The sequence below is a fragment of the Onychomys torridus genome, chromosome 1, assembly GCF_903995425.1.
Source record: "Onychomys torridus chromosome 1, mOncTor1.1, whole genome shotgun sequence".
NCBI lineage: Eukaryota > Metazoa > Chordata > Mammalia > Rodentia > Cricetidae > Onychomys > Onychomys torridus.
The window spans coordinates 9,941,013-9,963,286 of record NC_050443.1 but is presented as its reverse complement, the minus strand read 5'-3'; the positions used below and the strand labels follow the sequence as shown (position 1 = coordinate 9,963,286).

The following is a 22,274-nucleotide window of genomic DNA, read 5'->3' as shown; positions in this document are numbered from 1 at the left end:
AGATTGGGTCCACGTGACAGCTCCGCAGCTGCTCCTGCCGCCCATCCCGAACTTTCAGCTTCTGAGTCTGCGCAGAAGGAGACTCATCAGCGAGGATGCAATCCGGATCACGCCTCCTCTCCCAGGAAGCTTTCCCAGAAGTAGAAAGAAGTGGACATCTTACGATACGATTATGCTTTTAAGCAGGACGGGGTTTCAAACCGGCTCTGTGATTCCATCACGGGGGAGGCTAAGGGAGAAGGAGAATTGAGAGTTCGAGGCCAGCCTGAGCTACAGAGTGAATTCCAAACTAGTCTGATTACACAGCGGGTTTCTAGCTCATTAAAACAACACGCTCCTGGAATTACAAGACCCTGGGTGAAATATTCTATGATATGCCCAGAAAAGAATCTGAGGTCTTTTGTCTCCCAGGTGCTGTGGGGCTGTGAGTTCCACCAGTCTGAGAAGGCAGGGGCTTTTGTTCCCGGTTCTAAAAGGCTTTGTTCTCAGTCTTCTGAGACGCTCTGTTCTCAACATTCTGTGGTCCTGAGCCTGAGCCTCTCTGCTTTGCAAGGCTCCCCTCGCTGGGCTAGCGCCCCCTCAGGCGGCCAGCCTGTGTCACTACACCCAGTGTGTCAAACAACCCATTTCCCAGACGGACCTTGGACTTCTTAAAAGATGGCAGTGGTGGCGCAGGCCATAATCCCAGCACTGGGGAGGCAGAGGCAGGCGGATCTCTGTGAGTTCGAAGCTAGCTTGGTCTATAGAGTTCCAGGACAGCCAGGGCTACACGGAGAAACCCTGTCTCAAAGCACAAAAACAAAACTCAGATCTGTGAGGGAAGCTGGGGCAGGAGAATCACTGTGAGTTCGAGGCCAGTCTGGGCTAACAAAGAGAGCCTGTCAGAAGAAGAAAAAAGTAGTGTGAAACCTTCCATCTTTTATGATCTCCCCTGCAGTAAGCGAGCAGTATATGATGAATCTCGGCACCGCCACTCTAAGGCTGAGTAGCGTCAGGAAACGTATGTCTTCTTTTCTTTATCTGTGTCCCAGAGAGTTATTCTGAATGTTAAATGACATTATTAGGTTTTGTTTTTGCGTTTTGAGAGTCTCACCCTGCTGGCCTGGAACTCACTATGTAGACTAGGCTGGCCTTCACTTAGAAAGACCAGCGCACACACATGAAGTGCTTACGTTAAAGGTGTGGGCCACCACACATGGCCCTGTTTATTAACTTTTTTGGAGCATGGCTTCTACCACTCATAAAGAAGTGAGTCCTGAGCATAGTGGTTTGTGCCTGTAATCCCAGCACTGGGGCTGAAAAGATGACTCAGAGGATCAAGAGTGCTTCCTGCTGGTCCAGAAAACCTAGGTTCAGTTCCTGACACACATGTGAAAAAAGGCTCACAGCCCCTTGTAACTCCAGCCTTGGTGGACCTGGTGCCCTCTTCTGGTCACCTCAGGAAACTGCACTCTAGAGAAAGACACATGGCATCCACATAATTTAATTAGAACTTATGTAAGATAAGACACCATACATAAATAAAATTAGACCTTAAAACTATTTCGACAGGCAGTGGTGGTGCAAGCCTTTAATCCTAGCTCTTGGGAGGCGGATCTCTGTGAGTTTAAGGTCAGCCTGGTCTACATGGTGAGTTCCAGAACAGCCAGAGCTACACAGAGAAACCTCGTCTCAAAAACAAACAAACAAACAAAACATTCGCACGGTTCCAAGTGTGGTGCTTGGGCCTTTACCCCAGTGTTCTAAATGATGAGACAGGAAGATCTGCAGGTCCAGGCTAGCCTGGGCTACGTAGCAAGGCCAAACAAAACGAAGACAGGGCATGAGGCTCAGTGGTAGAGAATTTATCTAGAATCCACCAGTGAGGGGCTAGGGGGCGTGGTTCCAAAGTAGAGCCCTTTGCCCAGAATGTGCCATGTACTGGTTTCAATCCCCAGTACTACAATAGTAACGAATAATAAACGAATAATCCTGTTCAGATGAACCCTCAGTTCACAGCTGTGGAGGGTTGAAGGCCAAAAGTCAGGGGTAACCAAGCAACTGGAGGACTGGGCAGGGGTCCAAAGTTGAAAAGGACAGCATGATGGCGCATACCTTTAATTCCAACCCTGGAGAGGCAGAGGCAGGTGGATATCTGTGAGTTCAAGGCCTGCCTGGTCTAGGTAGTGAGTTCCAGGACAGCCAAGACTATGTATGTAGAAAGACCATGTCTCAAAAAAAAAAAAAAAAAAAAATGGGGGAGGGGTATGATGTGGGACACAACATCCCTTCAGGTCATTCCCTTTCCCCACAGCCTCAAGGCCAAGATGAAGCTTAGGTGCTCCCCTAGACAAGCCTCCCACGCTCTCGGACTTCTTCAGGTGGCCCTACTTCTTGTGCTCCCCAACCCTGCCTGCCCCTTCCCTGCCCACTCAGGACCAGCACTATCCCCAGGACTGGTCTGTGTCTCCAGGCCATGGTAGCAGGGCCTGAGGTGTCATGGCCACCACTGCGTATCCCGCATCACTCAGCTCAGTGACAGAAATGGACAGGAGTGAAGGGTCACCTGTGGTGCAATAGAAACCACAAAGGCTGGGAAGACAGCTCAGTGGATAAAGTACTTGCCATGAAAACGTGAGGAGTTAGTTCAGAGTCCCAGGACCCATGGGAAAGGCCAAATGTAATGCTTCCACGCTTGCCATTCTAGTACTGGGGAGTGGACACAGGAGGATTACTGAAGCTTGATGGCCAGTCTAGCGCTTGTGGTTCAGCAAGAGACCTTGTCTCAAAAAGCTAAGTGGCTGCTGGCAAGATGGCTCTTAGTGGGTAAGAGAACTCGCCGCTGAGCCTGAGCTCTATTCCTGGTACCCACATGGCACACCCCCTGGCCCAAATTAAAATATAATAAAAATAAGGTAAAGGGTGATAGAGGAACACACATGACCTAGACTCTGTCTAAACACACACACACACACACACACACACACACACACACACACACACACACTACACTAGCTGGCATTCAGTGGTGCAATGCTTGCCTGGTATTTGTAAAGGTTTTTAAAAATGCCTGGAGGGGTTGTCCAGTGGTTAAGAGAGCTTGCTGCATAAACACAGGACCCGTGTTTGGATCTTCAGAACCCATGTAAATGCTAGATGCACATGGCAGCCTGCCCATAACCCCAGCACCTTGGAAAGCAAAGACGGAGGACCCCTGGAGCAAGCTGGCTAGATAGACTAGCCTAACAGGGAGCTCTGGACTCAAAGACATCCTGCCTACAGGGGCTGGAGAGACGGCTCAGTGGTAAAGGAAGGGGGCCACAAGCACATATGTGGAGGTCAAAAGACTGCTTTGAGAGTCAGTTTCTCCTTGCGAACCCCCGTGTGGGTTCTGGGGATAGGACCTCAGCTGTCAGGTGTGGTGGCAGATACCTCCACCCTTTGAGCCATCTTTTGTATTGAAAAAAAAAAAGGCTCGCCGGGTGGCAGTGTGGCACACCTTTAATCCCAGCACTCGGGAGGCAGAGGCAGGCGGATCTCTGTGAGTTCGAGGCCAGCCTGGTCTACAGAACAAAATCGAGGTCAGGCCCCAAAACTACACAGAGAAACCCTGTCTTGAAAAACCAAAAAAAAAAAAAAGGATGTCTGGGCCAAGGCTTGAACTCAACGCCCTGCAACACATTTACTCCCTGAGCTGTCACGTCTGCCCGTGAATCTCGGTGTTCTAATCCTGCTTCTACACCTGCAGTGGTAGGATTGCTGGTGTACGACAACACCCGACTTGCTTTTCTAGGTGCCAGGTGGTGGGACAGCGGCCTTGGCACATACTAGACAAATGTCCCACAGCTAAGGCAAACCCCCAGGCTCTCCCTGGTGAGTTCTAGGCAAGGGCTCCATCGGCTGCCCCTTCAATGCACTTCTGATTTAAGGTAGGTGTCTCAATCCTGAGAACTGCACCCACTCATGGTTTCTCCTCCTCCTCCTCCTCCTCCTCCTCCTCCTCCTCCTCCTCCTCCTGCTGCTGCTGCTGCTGAGGCTGAGCCTTATTATGTAGCCCAGGCTGGCCTTGCACTCACAGAGATCCGCGCTGGGATTAAAAGTGTGCGACAGCATGTCTGGCGCGGTGCTTGTGAGCCACCACTTCCAGCTTTGTACCTGAACTCATCCTTCTCTAGGCTACACTTGCCCCTCTCTGGCACATGTGGTACCCCTCTCTTATAGACTACTCTAGAGAGTCCTCCTCCCCAAACTGTTCCCCTTCTGCCCCCCCCCATCTCCCTACCAGCTGTAGCACCCACCTCCCAAACACTGGGATTACAGGTACCACAGGTCCTACTCTGTAGTTTTGGCTTTGAACTCAGAGCAATCCTCCTTCCTCAGCTCTGCAAGTGCTGGGATTATAGACACGCATCACCGTGGCCAGTGGGAGCCTCGTTTTTTTTAAAAAGTACATTTATTTATGGTGTGTGTTTGTGTGGGCACTTGTGGTGGTCAGAGGGCAACCAGCAGGAGTCGATTCTCTCCTTCAATCAGGTGAGTCCCAGGAATCAAACCCAGGTTGTCAGGCTTGGTGGCAAGCGCTTTACCTACAGACTCATCCCTCCAGCCTTGGCGCCTCCTCTACATACAGTCGTTCTGGTGGGCAACAGCCTAGGGCGGTGGCGTCAGAGACTAAGACCATGGCTCTAGAAGAGCCTATTTCAGTGCCTGGAAAGACAGAAAGCTCTAGTGACTGGTGCCCCGTTCTCCAGTCCCCCTGCATATTTTCCTGTTCAGTCTATGCAGGAAGCCGCTTCCCTAGAATAGTTCGCTTTGGGGATGGTGTGCAGGATTCCAAAGGAAGCAGCCCAGGGGGAAACGCTGGCCTCAGAGGATGCTGATCCGCTCAGCCAGTCCCTGCATCTCATGGTCCTGCGGCAGACGGGCGCCACCCAGGTCCCCTTCTGCAGATGTGTCAAGGCGCTCGGTCACAAACTGATCCCAGCGTGCGTCGTCACTCTCATGCGTGATATATCGCTCGCCCATCTTTCCCTCCAGCTCTCGGAGGTCAAGCCATGTCTGGTACTCCTGGGCCGGGAAGAGCTGGGTTAGCTTGGGTACCACAGGCTGGGCAGAGAACTGCATTCTTAGCAACAGCGTAGATTCCGCTGGGACCAATGATGGTAAAGCACCACAAACCTGCTCAGCCAATAGCGGCGAAGCCCCATCCCCAACCACAGCCCAGCAATAGGCTAGTCAATCACGTTCCCCCTCACCCAGCCAATTAAGGACCTAGCTCTGCCGCTCACTCAAGCCTCCCTCCATACGTCACCTGTAACCAGGGGTGGCTGAGAGACTTGTCCACGCTGTAGCGCTTGCGCATCTTCACCTGCAACAGGTTGTTGATGAGGTCGATGGCTGTGGGGGAAGGAGACAGATGAAGCTCCACTGGTGGTTCCTTCCAGCAGGGCACCCCATCCTGCCTGCCTCAAAGGCCTATCTCCAGCACTGGCCCAGGTCAACCAAACATTTATCCCTGCTGTTCTCATTAAATTACCAATCTTACCACTCACGGTGGCCCCACTCCAGCACTTGGGAGATGGAAGCTGGAGGATCAGGAGTTGGAAACCAGCGTGGGCTACACCTGGCAATTGCTGAGATTATAAGTATATGCCAGCATGACCAGCTTCCATTTTTTAAATTATTTTATTTTGGGTCTGCTTGTTGTGGCCCACATCTTTAATCCTAGCACTCGGGAGGCAGAAGGAGAGGCAGATAGGCGGGTCTCTGTGAGTTCAAGGACAGCCTGGGATACATAGTGATACACTGTATCAAAAACCAAATGAAACAAAACTTATTTTTATTTATATGTATCAAAAACCAAACAAAATTTATTTTATTTTTATTGATATGTATGTATGTATCTGCATATGTGAATGAAGGTGCCCTTTTAGGTCAGAAGAGAGAATTGGAATCCCTTGGAGCAGGAGTTACAGGTGGTTCATAAGCTCAGGTCCTCTGCTGAGGTATCTGTCTAGCCCTTCTAGCTCGTTTTTTTTCCCCTTAAATTTTTAAATAAATCTTTATTTTATTATTTTTGTTTGTTTTGTTCTAACGTATGCGTGTTCTGTCTAGATGTATGCCTGCAGGCCAGAAGAGGGCGACAGATCTCATTACAGATGGTTGGGAGCCACCATGTGGGTGCTGGGACTTGAACTCAGGACCTCTGGAAGAGCAGCCAGTGCTCTTAACTGAGCCATCTCTCCAGCCCCCTAGCTCCAGTTTTTAAAAGTATGCTTTTTGAGCTGAAAACATACTTATTTGCCATGACATCACTGGGATCAGCAGGGAGTGAACAGTAATGTGCCATCTTGACAAAAGAAAAATGAAACAAAGTCCTGCCCCAGGCCAAAGCCACCGTCAGCTGCAGAAGGCCCTGTGACAGAAGCCCTGGCCTTTGGGAAAAGGAAGATTACTGCATGTCAGGTGTTCAAGCCAAGGCCCCACTGAGCATCTTGAAGGAAAAGGCTTCACTGTGTGGGCCATGTAAGCCTAGGGCCAATATCTGCAGGGATTCCATGGATACCAAACTCCATAGATGCTCAAGTTCTTTATATAAAATGGCAGAGGTTTGCATACAGCCTCTGCATATTCTCCCTGCTTGCTTGGAACCATCTCTAGATAACTTAGAATGTGTTCTTGTTACAGTGCTATGGAGGAACCTAGCACTTTGTGGGTACTGGGCAAGAGAACTACCATTGACCTGCCCCCCCCAGCCTCTCAGGATAGTTTCTAGACAGGGGCTCTACCACTGAGCCACACCTCCAGCCCCTCACTGGGGGATTCTAGGCAGGGGCTCTACCACTGAGCCACACCCCAGCCCCTCACTGGGGGATTCTAGGCAGGGGCTCTACCACTGCCCTATACTCTCACATAAATTTCTTTTACTAATACAATGGATTGTTCTGTAAACAGCTGTTGCATTGTGTTGCTCAGGAACAATGGAGACTAAGCTTTACCAGGCTCTTCTAGCATTAGCCTGTAACCCTAGCATTTGGGAAGTGAAGGCATGAGGATGGACAGTACAAAGTTCTGTTCTGCTACATAGTCCAAAGCCAGCTAAACCCAACCAAGCAAGCCCACCCATGGCTCTCATCCTCTCAAATGTCCTATCCCACACCTGACCCCAAAGCCACACCCCTAGACTGGGTTGCCTCATCACTGGACACATTTCCAAGCTTCAGGCTCATCTCTGCTCCATTCACAGAGGCTGGCTCCAACCTCTCTCTAGAGAGGCTCTACCCATGTGCAGGCCACTCTGGCTTCCTCTGGTCCCAATCCTCTCAGGGGCCTACGCAGACAAGCTGCATCCCATCCTCAAGGCCCCAGATGTCTGTCTTAGGAGTTCCTAACCACATATTATGGTCCAAACTTGAGTCTCAGCCAGGCCTGGTGTCTCTCAGGCCTGTCATCCCAGCTTTGAACTGTTCAGTGCCTAACTGAGCTACAAAATGAGTTCAAGGCCAGCCTGGGCAACTTAGTGAGACCCCTGTCTCAAACTAAAATGCAACAAAGGAGCTGGGGATATGGCTTAGTCATAGAGCACTTATTATGCATGAAGCTCTGGGCTCAATCCCTTCTGTTGCAAAAGAAAAATAATACATCTGATAGGGCTGGAGAGGTGGCTCAGTGGTTAAGAGTACTTTCTGTTCTTGCAGAGGATCTGGGTTTGGTTCCCAGCACCCATATGGTGGCTCACAACCACGATCTACAGTAACTCCATCTGTAGGGATCTTCTGACCTCTTCTCTGTCATCAGGCACACATGCATATATGCAGGCAAAACACTCACACGCATAAAATAAACAAAAGAAAGAGACAGACCGACAGACAGACAGACCTGGAGCTGGAGGGATGGCTCAGTGGTTAAGAGCACTGGCTGCTCTTCCGGATGATCATCGGGGTTAGGTTCCTGGCACCGACATGGAGGCTCACAACTACCTGTAACTCTAGTTCTAGGGGATCTGACACCCACATCTGGCCTTGAGGAGCAGGAGGAATGCACATGATGCACATATACACATGCAGGCAAAATATCCATGCACATGAAATAAAATAAGGAGAGAGAGAGAGAGAGAGAGAGAGAGAGAGAGAGGAGAAGAGAAGAGAAGAGAAGAGAAGAGAAGAGAAGAGAAGAGAAGAGAAGAGGAGAAAAGAAAGTACCCTGAGTCTCCCCAGTACCCTGATTCTGTACTTGTCCTGGAGGCTCAAGCCACCATGACTTCCCCTTGGTACCAGGGTCTACCCACAAGGCACCTGCCCCTCCAGGGTACACCCCATAGCTCTACCCACTCATGGAGCCCAGCCTCTTGGACCACCCCTCTATTAAAGTCAGTCACACCCACATTTTGGCCTGGGCCCACCCCCACCGCTTTGCGGTCCCCCCACCCAGGCCCAGCTTCCCCCAAATCTCTCACAGCCTCACCTACTAGGTGTGGCCTCACTCCGTTGCTCTCCCACACCCACTTGGCCTGCTCGTCCCCATGCTTACAGCCCATGAAGTCTGAGGCCTGGCCCCTTCCCCACCTTCTTGTTTCCTAGTCTGTCGACCGAGGCTCACCTCCAGATGAGATCTGGCTCCAGGGGCTGGCTGGGTACATAAAAGCTGCGTTCTGGATCTGGTCATTGATGTCCTCGTCCTCATTAAAGGGGAACGTGCCACTGAGGCTGACGTACATGATCACGCCCACGGACCACATGTCCAAGGAGCGGTTGTAACCCTGGTTGAGCAGTACCTCGGGGGCCAGGTAGGCGGGGGTGCCCACCACTGAGCGCCGGAAGGACTTCTCACCAATGATGCGAGCGAAGCCGAAGTCACACAGCTTCACCTGCAAAGGTGACCAGGCGAAGGCTGTGAGGGAGGATGACGTCAGCTCCCCCACTGTGTGTCCACACCACCGCCACCTCAGTATTCTGAACAATATTGAATGCAGGCTCAAATCTAGGATTTGTCACTCGCAAGTAAGTGACGTCCCCTCTCTGTGCCTCAGTTTCCACATCTCTAACACAGGAAGAACATAACAGCACCTGTCTCAAAGGCCTATCATGAGGATGACGTGAGCTCATCTGCATTCAGCTCACTGAATGTTGCTCAGTATGAAGAAATTTCTATTAAACGCTCCCTATAACCATCTGTCTGCCTCCTAGGATGGGCCGCAGCCTCCGAATGACCCTTTGCTGATGGTTCCTACTGGATAGGTGGGTGTATGGACTGAAAGAGGGAACAGAGGGAACATCCTAGAAGCCTTGTCCAGCTAGAATGGGCACATGATTTCTAACAAGGGCTCTGATTCCTCCATCCTGGGAATGGGTTAACTTCTAGGACTTTCTGGGGATTAAAGAGGACCAGGCATGCAGGATCTGCTTGTGAAGGCAGTAATCTCTCGGCTACTGGGAAGCAGAGCTAGGGGGATTACAAATTTAAGGGTAGCCTGGACTACAGACTGAGTTCACAGTTAGCTGGGACAACTCATTTACTTTTTAATACAGAACAAACATAGATTAAGAAAACGAGCTGGAGCTGGGTGGTGGTGGCTCACGCCTTTAACCCCAGCACTTGAGAGGCAGAGGCAGGTGGATCTTTGTTAGTTCAAGGCCAGCCTGGTCTACAGAGCGAGATCCAGGAAAGGCGCAAAGCTACACAGAGAAACCTTGTCTCGAAAAACAAAACAAAAACAAAAAAACAAAACAAAAAAAGAAAAAGAAAAAGAGCTAGAGAGATGGTTCAGAGGTTAAGAGCACTGACTGCTCTTCCAGAGCACCTGGGTTCAATTCCCAGAAACCACATGGCAGCTCACAACTGTCTGTAATTCTAGTTCCAGAGGACCCAATACCCATGGCAAAATACCAATGCACATAAAATAAAAAAAAGTAAATTGGAAAAAAAAAAAAAAGCGAGGAAGTGGTGGCACACGTCTTTAATCCCAGCATTCAGGAGGCATAGGTAGCTGGGTCTCTGTGAGTTCAAAGCCAGTCTGGTCTTACAGAGTGAGTTCCAGGACAGCCAGGGATACACACAGAGAAACCCTGTCTTGAAAAACAATAGATAGATAGATAGATAGATAGATAGATAGATAGATAGGAAAAAGAAAGAAATTCTGAGCATGAGAGGGCTTTCAAGGAAAATACTGAGACCTTATCTTAAATAAAATGAAAAGGGATTAGATTTACTTAAAGGTAGAGCACTTGCCTAAAACCTCCCAGTGAGGGGCTGGGGTGTGGCTCAGTGGTAGAGCCCCTGCCTAGAATCCCCCAGTGAGGGGCTGGGGTGTGGCTCAGTGGTAGAACCCCTACCTAGAATCCCCCAGTGAGGGGCTGGGGTGTGGCTCAGTGGTGGAGCCCCTGCCTAGAATCCCCCAGTGAGGGGCTGGGGGTGTGGCTCAGTGGTGGAGCCCCTGCCTAGAATCCCCCAGTGAGGGGCTGGGGTGTGGCTCAGTGGTAGAGCCCCTGCATAGAATCCCCCAGTGAGGGGCTGGGGTGTGGCTCAGTGGTAGAGTGCTTACCAGGCCTAAGTTGGACCCTGGGTTTGAAAAAGTGACTTAGTCAGTGGTGGCACACGGCTTTGAGGTGGCACTCGGGAGGCAGAGGCAGGCAAATCTCTCTATGAGTTTGAGGCAAGCCTGGTCTACAGAATGAGTCCTAGGACAGCCAAGACTACAGAGAATAACCTTGTCTGGAAAAAAACCAAAAGAGAAAAAAAAAAAAAAAAGAAAAAGAAAAAGAAAAAATGACTTATGCAACAAGCTATGTGGTGAGCTAGAGATAAGAAAAGGTAAGAAAGACATGGCGGAGGCCTGGGGAACCTGGTCTTTATTCCAGGATCAGTGGAGTCACTGGAACACTGGTGACTTTATGTACATGTGTATTTTACTTTTGAGACAGGGTCTCATGTAGCCCAGGCTGGCTACCCCCCAGAATGCTGTGATCACAGACTCATCATCATGTCTGCCTCTGAAGGTTTTAGGAAAGACCCCCGGCTACAAAGACACAAAGTCACGCACAGAGATGACTGTGAAGAACCATGTGAAAGCCGTGACAGTGACCCAGGGCCTCACAGGGCAGCTGCAGAGAGGGCAAACTGCAGGCCGTCCACTAATTTTAAAGTGCTCACAGGCTGGTGAGTGGGCATGGCGGAGCATGCCTTTAACCCCAGAGACAGAGGCAAGCAGATCTCTGAGCGCCGGGCCAGTCCAGCCACAACATCAGGGGTCTTGTACAAGCCAGGCCCCAAGCTCATCGCTTGCCACGGATTATTTTTGACTTCTCACACTGGCCTGGGGGAGTGTGTGTGTTGTGGGGGGGGGGGACAGAACTAGTATCTGAGACTCTTTACAGGTGAGATACGGGAGGCCTAAGAGACTAATGAACCTGCCCTGCTCCGGAGCTGCTGCGCCAGAGGCTGGTAGGCAGCCCTGGCCTCACAACTAGAAGCAGGGAGACAGTGGGTGGGGGGTTGTGGGAGTTGTAAGGGTTCGGGGTGGCCACTGGAGGAGGAGGAGGGAGGGAGGACACAGGCCCACCTTGTAGTATCTGTTGGTCGTGTTGTTCTGGAAGAGGGTGATACATTTGCAGTCTAGGCGCCAATAATGCCGCTTCCTCTGAGGGAAAGTCAGGGACAGGGTGAGCCAGGGGGTTTGCAAGCTCCTCTAGCTGGGACTGTGGCTGTGCTTAGCCTCACCCATCCTGCTGCACATCCTGCCCAGCCTCCTTCCTCTCACATATCCCCGATTCTAGCACTGCCTGCAGAACCCCAGCTCCTAGACCCAACTTAACCTGGACTCTCCCAGCCCTCCCCTCTCTAGCCCCGCCCACCTAGGCCCCACCCACCTGACCACTGGGTATGCCATCTGCTTAAGCTTTCTCAACAAACCTATAAATCTAGTCACACCCAACTAGCCTCACCTACCCCCTTTCTCGCCCGTCCATAATTCTGGCCACGCCCACCCAGACACCCATCCACTATTCTGACCACGCCCACCCAGACACCCATCCACACTCCTGGCCACGCCCACACAGACACCCATCCAAGATTCTGACCACGCCCACCCAGACACCTACCCATAATTCTGACCACACCCACCCAGAACCCATCCATAATTCTGATCACGCCCACCCAGAAACCCATCCATAATTCTGATCACGCGACGGGAGACTTTGACCATACAAGTTTCATGATCCCTGTCAACTCAAGTTCTTCCAGCCCACCTAGAAATTTAACCACGCCCACTTGTCCCCACCCACCCAGACTAGCCCCACCCCCACCTCCATCCCACCCCCAACTTACCAGTGTGTCCTTGTTGCTGTAATGGACCACCCAGCCCTCCCGCAGGGTGGTGCTCGATTTCCGGGTCGTGTGTCTCACAGACTGTACCACCCGCATCAGGGGGATATATCCCAGCGAGCTGCGGGGCAATGGGCCAGATGTTACATGACACATGCAAAAATAACGTCCTGGGGCCACAGGGACATCTTTGAGCAGTCGTGTGAAAATGCTGCGTCTTTCCCTACTGAGTTTTTAGATTTTCATAGCAAGGGGACTCTTGCTTTTATAATTTAAGAAAAAACTATTTTCAGTGTTTGTGTGAATGCATGCCAGGTGTGTGGGTGTGCCTTGAGGCAGAGGAGGATGTCAGATTCCCAGGAGCAACAGTTACAGCCATTGACATGGGTGCTGGGAACTGAGCCCAGGTCCTCTGCAAGAACAGCAAGTGCTCTTAACCACTAAGCCACTCTCTAGCTCCCCTACCCCCAATTCCTTTCGCGTATTATTTTGTGTGTGTATGCGGGGGGAGGGAGTCTGTTCCACCACTGGAAAGAGAAGGAGGTGAAGAACAACTTTGTGAAGTCACGTGGCTGACAGGGATTAAACACCTTTACCCACTGAGCCATCCTGCTAAATTTATTTTCTTCTTAGATCTATCTGTTTTAGTTGGCATAGTGGCGCATGCTTATTACCTCTGAGTTCAAGGCCAGCCTGGACTACAAAGCGAGTTCCAGGACAGCCAGGGCTACACAGGAAAAAGCCTAGCTTAAAAAAAAAAAGGGGGGGGGGGGCTGGAGAGATGGCTCAGAGGTTAAGAGCACTGACTGCTCTTCCAGAGGTCCTGAGTTCAATTCCCAGCAACCACATGGTGGCTCACAACCATCTGTAATGAGATCTGGCGCCCTCTTCTGGCCTGCAGGGAGAGATGCAGGCAGAATACTATATATATAATAAATAAATATATTTTTTTAAAAAGTTTATTTCTTTTATGTTATGTGTATGAGTGTTTTTGCTTGCACAGCATGGTGTCCGAAGAGGGTGTCAGATCCCTTGAAACAGCAGTTACAAATGGTTGGCCATGTGGGTGCTGGGAACTGCACCCAGGTCGTCTGGAAGAGCAGCCAGTGCTCTTAGCCACTGAGCCATCTCTCCAGCCCCTGGCTTTGCCTTCTAATATAATTTCGTGTATCCTGGGCTAGCACTGGTCCTCCTTGGTCCTATCTTCTGAGTCCTAGACTACAGGTGTACTCTGCCACACTTCATTTATACAGTGCTAGGGGGCACCTAGGACTTCCTGCTGGCTAGCCAAGCACTGTACCTAACTGAGCCACATCCCCAGCAGGAAGGTGACTCTTGAGAAGGCCAGCTTCTAAAGCCAGCTATAGGTTTAAGCACCTGTCTACCATGCAAAAGGCCCTGGGTTCCGGCCTCAGTACTACAATATTAAAAAAGCAGGCTGTCCAGCAAGTACCTAACCGCTTCGTGCCTCAGTCTCCAGCTTTCCAAGGAGCTTGGCACAGAGTCTGGCTTACAGAGGACCTCCAGTGATTGCAACCTGGCATCTAGACCCTGACTCGGGAGCTCTGAAGGCCCGCCTCCCCTTTGGCCACACAGCTGTATGTTCACCTCTGTTGCTGAACGTGCCACCTTTCTTGGATCCTAGCTCAAAGAGGCATGGCTCTCTCTCTCTTCTACCTAACTACTCAGGGCACTGGCTGAGATGTACAGTTGGCTGTTTTTCTTTCAAACACTAATAAGTTGTCCTTGAACTTTAAAAAGAAAGAAAGCAAAAACAAAATCTTTTAAATGATCAAGGGAAAGGTGGGCAGTGGCGGTTAAACCCTGTAATCCTAGCACTCAGGAAGCAGAGGCAGGCAGATCTCTGGTCTACAGAGTGAGTTCTAGGACAGCCAGGGCTACACAGAGAAACCCTGTCTTGAACATTCCCCGCCCCCTTAAAACAATTAAATGTTTTTTAAAAAGGAAAGGAGCAATAGAGAGAACCCAAAGATAAGGTGGGACTTAATCATACACTAACATCAACCCATCTTAGAGACAGGGAAGCAGAGGCTTGTGGGGGGCAGGGAGGGGGAGGAGAGCCTCCTGAAGGGGCCCTGGGTACCTCTGGGCCTTGCCTCCCTCGCCTTCCTCTTCCTCGCTGGCATGGAGAGCATTCTCTGAGTGGGAGCCTGGGATGACACCGGAGTCATCCAGATCATCTGAGAGGGAGCTCTTGTCGGACTCACTGTAATCGGCGGCCTCCTCCATTGGCACGTCTGTGGGGACAGGGGCATCAGAAGGGCCTCCATCCAGTCCCACCCCATCCCTCCTAGATGCTGAGAGTCTTACCTCCATTGATGAGTGCCTCCCCCAGACAGTCGTTAGGGACACGGGTAGCACATCGTTTGTGACAGTTAAACTTGCAGTCTGTGGGGACGGGGACAAAGGGACGGGCGGGAAAGGAGAGTTACTGTGTGTGCAAGTCTTACTATGTAGCCTAGGCTGGACAGCACCTAGTTCCTGGCAATCCTCCTGCCTCAGCATCAATAGCGCTAGGATTACACTATAAAGATTGAGGCGATCGCTCCACAGGTAAGAGCCACAAGCATAGACTTATTTACTTATTTGTCTATTTATTATTTATGTATGTATGTATGTATTTATTTATTTGAGCTAGGGTCTCTTGGTAGTTCAGACGGACCCAGAACCTGCTATGTAGCCAAGCATGAGCCTCTTGCCTCCATCTCCCAAGTGCTGGGTTTATAGCCATGGACCATTAGGACAAACTTTTTTTTTTTTTTTTTTTTTTTGAGCTGAGGATCGAACCCAGGGCCTTGGGCTTGCTAGGCAAGCGCTCTACCACTGAGCTAAATCCCCAACCCAAGACAAACGTTTTATTAGATGTATTTATTTGGTTAATTTTGTGTGTGTGTGTGTGTGTGTGTGTGTGTGTGTGTATGCACAGGTGTGTACATGAGTGCCATAATGTGTGTGTAGATGTCAGAGAGCATCTTGTGGAAGTTGGCTCTCTCCTTCTACCATGTGGGGCCAAGGGATTGAACTCAGTTCATGAAGTTTGGCAGCGAGCATCTTTAATCTGTTGAGCCATCCCAATGACCTGGGCCTTTTTATTTCTCCTCTTTCTTAGATATTTTCATTGTTGTTTTGAAGATCTCCCAAAGCCTAGTTGGCCAAGAACTGGGTAAGGCAGGAAGTGACTTAACTCCCAGGCTGATTGTAGGCTTGTGTGCTACTGTCTGGCTCAAAGGTGGGGTACTGAGGATGGAACCTGGGGCCTCTGGTATGCTAGGTGGGCACTCTGCGAACGACATCTCCAGCCTTCTCATAACATTTCATGTAGTTCAGGTTGCCTCAAACTTTGTAGCCAAGGCTAGTCTTAAACTCCTGACCCTCCTGCCTCAACATCTCAAGTGCTGGGTGGCATTACAGGTGTGTAACTTCAGAATATATATATTCAAGACTTTGTTTTGCAAGACAGGGTTTCTTTGTGTAGCCCTGGCTGTCCTGGAACTCACTTTGTAGACCAGGCTAGCCTTATAGAGATCCACCTGCTTCTGCCCACAAGTACTGGGATTAAAGGCACACGTCACCATGCCCAGCTCCAGAAGTCTTGAATCTTCGGGTTCTAAGGTTCCCTGACTCTCAGATTCTTGGGTTTTATAGTGAGGATTCTATCCTGTTCTAGGATTCTAGTTTTCCAAGGATTTAGGGTTCCAGAACTCCGGTGACTTCCAGGATGACCCGGATATGAGATCCTGTGCTCCTCTGGGCAGGATCTCAGACCCCCAATCTTCTCAGCTGGTCCCACTGACCTTTGCACTGCAGGCCCTGGCGGAATAGACCCTTGAGCAGCTTCTTGCAGGCCTGGCAAACGGTGGGCCGTGTGTAGCTGTGTATAAGGAAGGTGTGTGGCACCTTAACCTTGGACATCAGCATCTTGTCCAGCTCAATGGGACGGCCTGTGTAGAAGGAAGAGGAAGAGGAGGAGGAGGACGACGAGGGCGGTCTGCGAGGAAGGAGGTCGGTGGTGCTACGGCTCTAGCCAACAGGTGGAAGGAACGGAGGAGTGTATTAGCACCTGCCTGGCCCCATCAGCCCCCAGCCTCCAGCCCTTCCCACTCTCCAGCCCCTCACCAGCTCCTCAGCGGTGCAGGGTAGGGACTCGGAGCTGCCTAGGCGCACAGAATGGCCACTGGCCAGAGACGTGGATGACAGGCGGCGCTTGCGAGCACCGCTGCAGTTGTTCGGGATGCTGAAGGCACAGCGTTTGTGGTAATTCAGCCCGCAGCCTGTAGGGGGCGCAAGACCATCAGAGCCAAAAGCTGCATTCACTACTAGGCATGCCCCCCATCTTAAGAAATCACCCTGTGCTTCAAGCACACAGGTGTACTGTCCTGTCCCCCACAGTAAAAGTAGATGGGGGCACCCCAAGACTCAGTGCTGCAGCCGAAGGCATTTTGTGTACTGGATTCAAGTCCACATCCTGTTGATTTTAGCCCTCTCTCAGGGCTTACCTCACCCACCTAAGCCCAGCCTTCCCAACCTCACCTCCCGGTTCGCCCAGTCCCTTGGCCCCTCACCATCGCACTTGAGGCCCTGGCGCACAAGACCGAACAGCATCTCCCCACAGTGGTCGCAGAAGGCGGGAGCACGGTACGAGTGCACAGTGAGAGCGTGTGGACGGATCTGGAAGTCCTCGAAGGTGGCCGAGGCTGTGGGCAAGGAGGGACATACACTTGAGCCAAGAGGGTAGATGCTTGGTCCACACAGTGAGTTCCAGAACAGCCAGAGCTACATAGTGAGACCCTGTCTCGGGAAAAAAAAACAAAAACAAAATAAATAGAACAAAATAGTCCTGGAGCCAGCGAGACAGCTCAGCTGTCTTAAAAAGGTGCTTGCTGCCAACACTGATGATCGGAGTCCCGATCCATGAGATCCATTTGGTGTATCAATTCCCAGAAGTTGTCCTACACACACACACACACACACACGCACGCACGCACGCACGCACGCACGCACGCACTAAATAGATGTAAAACAGCTTTGGTGGGCTGAAGGTATGGCTCACTGGTACAGTGCTTGTCTTGCATGCACAAGGTGCTAGGTTCAATCTCCAGTGTCACAAAAGGAGGGGCTAACTATCTGGGTCCCACGGCACACATCTTTAACATCAGTATTCCAGAGTCAGAGGCAGGAGGAGCTCTTTGCGTTCCTGGCCACCCAGGGCTACATAGTAAGACCTTATCTCAAATAAATAAACGTAAACTAGCTAATTGGTTTCCCCAAGACTTCTAAAGGGGCACATCTCTTAATGAGTTCCTCCCCACCTTTTTAAGATTGTTGACTTTACGCTTTTTATGGGTATGGTTTTTGCCAGCATTTATGCCTGTGGAGGTCAGAAGAGGGTGTCAGATCCCTTGGGGCTGGAGTTACAGACGGTTTGTGAGCTGCTGAGACTCCAACCCCAGTGCTCTGAAAGAGCAAAAGTGTTCTCAACCACTGAGCCAACTGTCCAGCCCAAATGTCTCACTCTTTAGCCCAAGCTGGCTTTAAACGTACAGCACTTCTCTTGTCTGTGCCTCAGGAACGTTGCGATTACAGGTGAGCCCTACCATGCCCACCCTCAGCCACCTCTCCCAGAGGCCTGGCCCGTGCCCGAGGCCCCGCCCCCAGGGTGACCGCCCCTTCTCACCCGACAGAACCACCTCCACCAGGTCGCCCTCCTGGATATCTGCAGCTGATCGCACCAGCTGCAGGAGGTTGGCCGACGTGGGGTCATGTTTGAAGAGCAGGATCTTGTCGTACAGGCCATAGAAGCCACACTCCGGGAACTGAGGGGCAGGGAGGGGGTGGCGACAGAAAAGCTCAGAGCTGCCTGCAGCAGCGGCAGCCTACTTGAACCCTCTAGGGGCAGAACTGGCTGTTTCCCCCGGAAACCGAGACCCTACAGGCCACCGCTTCCTGCCTGGCCCCTCCGGGCCCCAGCTCGAGCCAGCAGGATGCTGGGGCCCCAGGTGTGCTGAGACGGAGCACTGGCCAGTCTGGCAGGGGAAGGGCGGAGGGCGGAGGGGGGAGGGGGTCGGTTTAAAGGCTCCAGGAGCAGAATAGACACTTTGAATTGTCCAGCGCTGGCGGGACACTGAGTGATCACCCCCTCCTCTTTCGTCCACATCTCCACCCCAGCTTCCTTCCTGAATCCATTGTCCCTTTTACCTGGCTCTTAGCCCAGTATTGGAGCAGAATGAACTAGAAAGGAGGGGGGCCTAGGAGTTTTGGGGGGCGCTCATAGCTAGACGTAAGGAGGCCTTCCCTCATCCAATGCTCCAAAACCCAGGTGTCAGGGTCCCAGCTTGGGAAGGGGCAGGAAATGAAACCCCGTAAAACAGAAAGTGAAACCGCCCAGGTGGGGCACCGGGACAGAAGGCAGGCAGGAAGGGGCCCTAAACAGCACCTGTACCCCGGGAAGAGCAGAAAACAAACTAGGCTGGGCCTGAGGAGGGGAGGCTGGGGATCTGAACTCTCTCGTACCAAGAATTCCTTTTACTCCAGGCACAATGTACAAGAGCCCCAGCCCTGCTTCCCATAAAGCTGGGAGCTGGGCTGGACTTTGGGGAGTAGGTGGGCACAGCCTCCCACCCCCACCCATCTTCTATAGAAAACCAGTACTGCCTTGCCGACTTAAAGCTCCCGATGCTCTGCCTTTACCTTCTCAATGCTGGGGTTACAAAAGCGCCAGGCCTGGGAGGTCTTTTTCTAAACTAGTTTCACGGGCTGGAAAAAATGGGGGAGGTGGCTCTGTTCCTTCTGCTTCCCCCAAGCCCAAAGGATCCATTTCCAGGGGACTGAGAAAAGCCTAAATCCGGATGTTTTTGGATTCCAATGTGCTCTCTTTCTAGAATTATACATTCTGGGTTCCAACTGTAACTGTCCTGATATTATCAGTATCATCTAGCACTGATTCTTATGATGTAGCAACACTATAAACTTAAGATTCTAATACTTGAACGCCTTAGTATGAAAAGATTTCAATATCTAACTGCTCAAGACTCCAAAGTTCTCTATTTTCACAGTCAGGCACTTGAACTACACACAAGCACCCCCCACCACCACCCTGGGATGGGGTTGGGGTGGGAATGGAACCCAGGGCTTTTGCTTGCTAGGCAAGTGCTTTACCAGCCTGGTCATAACTTCTGGTTGTTTTCTGAGACACGATTTCTTTGTGTAGCCCTGGCTGTCCTGAAACTCGCTCTGTAGACCAAGCTAACCTGTCTCTGCCTCCCCAGTGCAGGGATCACAGGGGTGTGCCACCACTGCCCAGCCTGGTTGTAACTTTTAATGTCCCTAGGATTTGGGCATCCCGTCCTACTTGGTTCCCTCTTGACACTCAGGGGAGGAATCTTGATATCTAAAGCTAAGAGGAGCATGAGAAACCGTGATTAAGAGAGCAGGTAAAGTATGCAGGGCTTCTGGGGGTGCCGAGAGGATACACAAGGAGTGCCTTGCTCCTTCACACCCCATCTTAGGCCTGGGAAAGGGTAGAGAATGTACTGGAGACCTTGCTTGCCCCTGGCAGCTTGTCCACACACCCACACATGTCACCCGATCACCACGGCCAGGAAGGCTTCAGTTTCTACTGTTTCCAAAGAACGGAGGCCCAGGGTGGGACCATAAGAAGAGGTCCCCCCTGATCTGCAGCTCCCTCTTGCCCCTTCCTCCCTACTCCACACCTGGCAGGCCCCTCCCTTCCTCCCTGCCCGCTGCAGAAAACAACAAGCAGCGACACGCAATTTAGGGAGGCCTCTGGGGCACCCCACCCCTACCTGGGCCTCTCTCAAACTGGGCTCAGTTACCCAGGCCCCTTCCTCCCCTCCCAACAAGCCCCAGGCCCCTTCTGAAGCCTCCTCCCCTTTATGAGGAGAGCCCCTCTGCACTCACCTTTTGGTCCACGATAGAACAGGCTAGTTGCTTCACGTGAGCTAACTCGGAGGCTGCCGGCAGCAGCACGAACTCCCGGGTCAATCCGATCTGGATATGGAAGGAGACCCCCGGGCCCGGGGTCGGGATCTGAGGCAGCAGAGGTGGCGGCGCCTGGAGCTCCAAGCCACCGGGGGGCGGAGGAGACCCGGGCACCGGAGAACCCGGGACTCCGGCGGGATGGGAGGGGGCGGCGGCCATGGGGGCTAGACCCCGACCTGCAGCCCGGAGCTCGCTGAGGAACCTGGGACTTAGATCCGAGCGCTCTCGTGCGGTGGTGGTAAAACCGCAGGCATTTGAGAGAGAAATCTGTCAGGTTGAGGGACTGAAGGATGGCGGGATCCTGGGCAATGAGAGAAAAGGAATCTAGTGGGCCACACGCCCGGAGTCAAGGGAGCACAGATCAGAAAGAAAAGTAGTGGTTTGGAGGGTACCCAGAGATCGAAGACTGCAAGAAACCAGAAAAGAAAATCGGGTAGGGCAGGGTCCCTGGAATCAAAAGACCCCCACGATCCAAGGCCCCTGGGAGAAAGAAGGTTGAAAACGGAGCAGGGGGATCCCAGGATCCAGTGGGTTTGACGGCAGGCTCAAATTCAGAGCGGGCCCGAGGATGCTCTGCCGTGTGGGTAGAAAGTCTCTGGTCAGGGACCTAGCGGAGCATAGGGACCCGACTGGCTTTAGCTCCGGGATGGGGAGAGAGGGGTCCCCAGGGCCAGGGCTGAAAGAAGAGACTCTCACAGGTCGCGAAAGCTGGAGAAAAGTTGGGTCAGGGGCGGCGAAGGGAGCGTTACCGGAGGCGGGGCGGGTGAGGGGCAAGGGAGGGTCGCACAGCGCGGTGGCTCTTTTTTTCCCCCTTCAAAGTTTAAGTCGGCGGCAGAGGCCCAGAAGGAAGTCTCGGGAACGACGGCGCAGCCGGCCAATCAGCACGGAGCTCCGTGACGTCACAGGGCGGAGCCTTTACCGAGGGGCCCGGGGCGGAAGGGGAAGGCGGGACCCGAACTAGGGAGTTGGTGTGGAGTTGGGGGTTGGGGGGGATATCTGGTGGCTGGGGTGGGAGGAGGGCGGAAGGGTCAGCGCTTCCTCCGCACGCTCCAGTCTGGAAAGTTGACTTGTGGCAGCAGTCCTCTGCTGCGGACGGGAGGGGCAGGAGCTTGGTCGTTCAAAGAGGGAGCTGTCAGGCTGGCCCGCATCCGGCGCCAACCCCAGGGAAAAGGTCGGAATTCGGTGTCAAGTCCGGTGGCTTTCCGGCTTTTGGTCCTATACCCCCACCCCAGGTCCCCAGCTCAACAACACACCCAGTACACAGGTGGGAAGTGGAGGCCTTAGGATGCACAGGAGAGCTTAGCCTCAGGTCTGTCTCCAGTGAGTTGAAAGGGGGACGCCAAAGGGCAATGCCACTTCATAGACCTCTCAAGAGACCTGGGGCCTACATCTTTCTGGCTGTGTGACTTGAGGTGGGGCTTCCCCACTGTGAGCCTTCGTTTGCCTGTCAGGAGGCTGTATTTCAGAGATGGAATACAGGTGCCTGGAACACAGCTAGTCCAGTTGATGCTGCTCTTAAATTTTGCAGAGAGGAGGGAGGCACCAAAGGCACTCAGGGGCTTCTGGCTGGGTGTGTTGAGTGAATCATCCAGCATCTGGCTAGTGAGGTGGCTCAGTGGGTAAAGTTGCTACCAGGCTCACTGACCTGGAGACTCACACAATCAAAGGAGAACCAGCTCCTCTGGGTTGTCCTGACCTCCACCCTTCTCTGAGATAAACAGTGCAATGCTAGGAAATCTAAAAAGTTAACATCTACTGAGAGCTCATGAGCCAGGCCTGTGTAATCAACCCCATCTCCATCAGGAGCAATTCTGACTTCTACTCTTAATAATCAGGCAGAGGCTACCACTTAGTTTCCACATCCAGGAAGCTGGAGCTTTAGAGAGCGGCGACTTGTCCACAAGAGCCCCCCCTTACTGGCTCAGTGCTGCTGGGGGCAGCTGAGGTTGGTACAGTGC

General features: G+C 52.1%; 1 protein-coding gene across 1 annotated transcript; it reads right to left on the bottom strand.

The window, feature by feature from the left end:
• Positions 1–4,385: 4,385 nt before the first annotated feature.
• On the bottom strand, positions 4,386–21,153 carry Prkd2 (protein kinase D2). The gene is made up of 12 exons (XM_036174430.1): positions 20,236–21,153; positions 17,993–18,131; positions 16,881–17,012; positions 16,435–16,589; positions 16,113–16,338; positions 14,629–14,706; positions 14,402–14,555; positions 12,301–12,418; positions 11,537–11,614; positions 8,578–8,968; positions 5,291–5,376; positions 4,386–5,046 (listed from the first exon to the last, which is right to left on the bottom strand). Exons 1-12 carry the CDS (start codon positions 20,473–20,475, stop codon positions 4,846–4,848), a joined length of 1,998 nt encoding a protein of 665 aa, XP_036030323.1. The 5' UTR covers positions 20,476–21,153; the 3' UTR covers positions 4,386–4,845.
• Between the last annotated feature and the right edge of the window lie 1,121 nt (positions 21,154–22,274).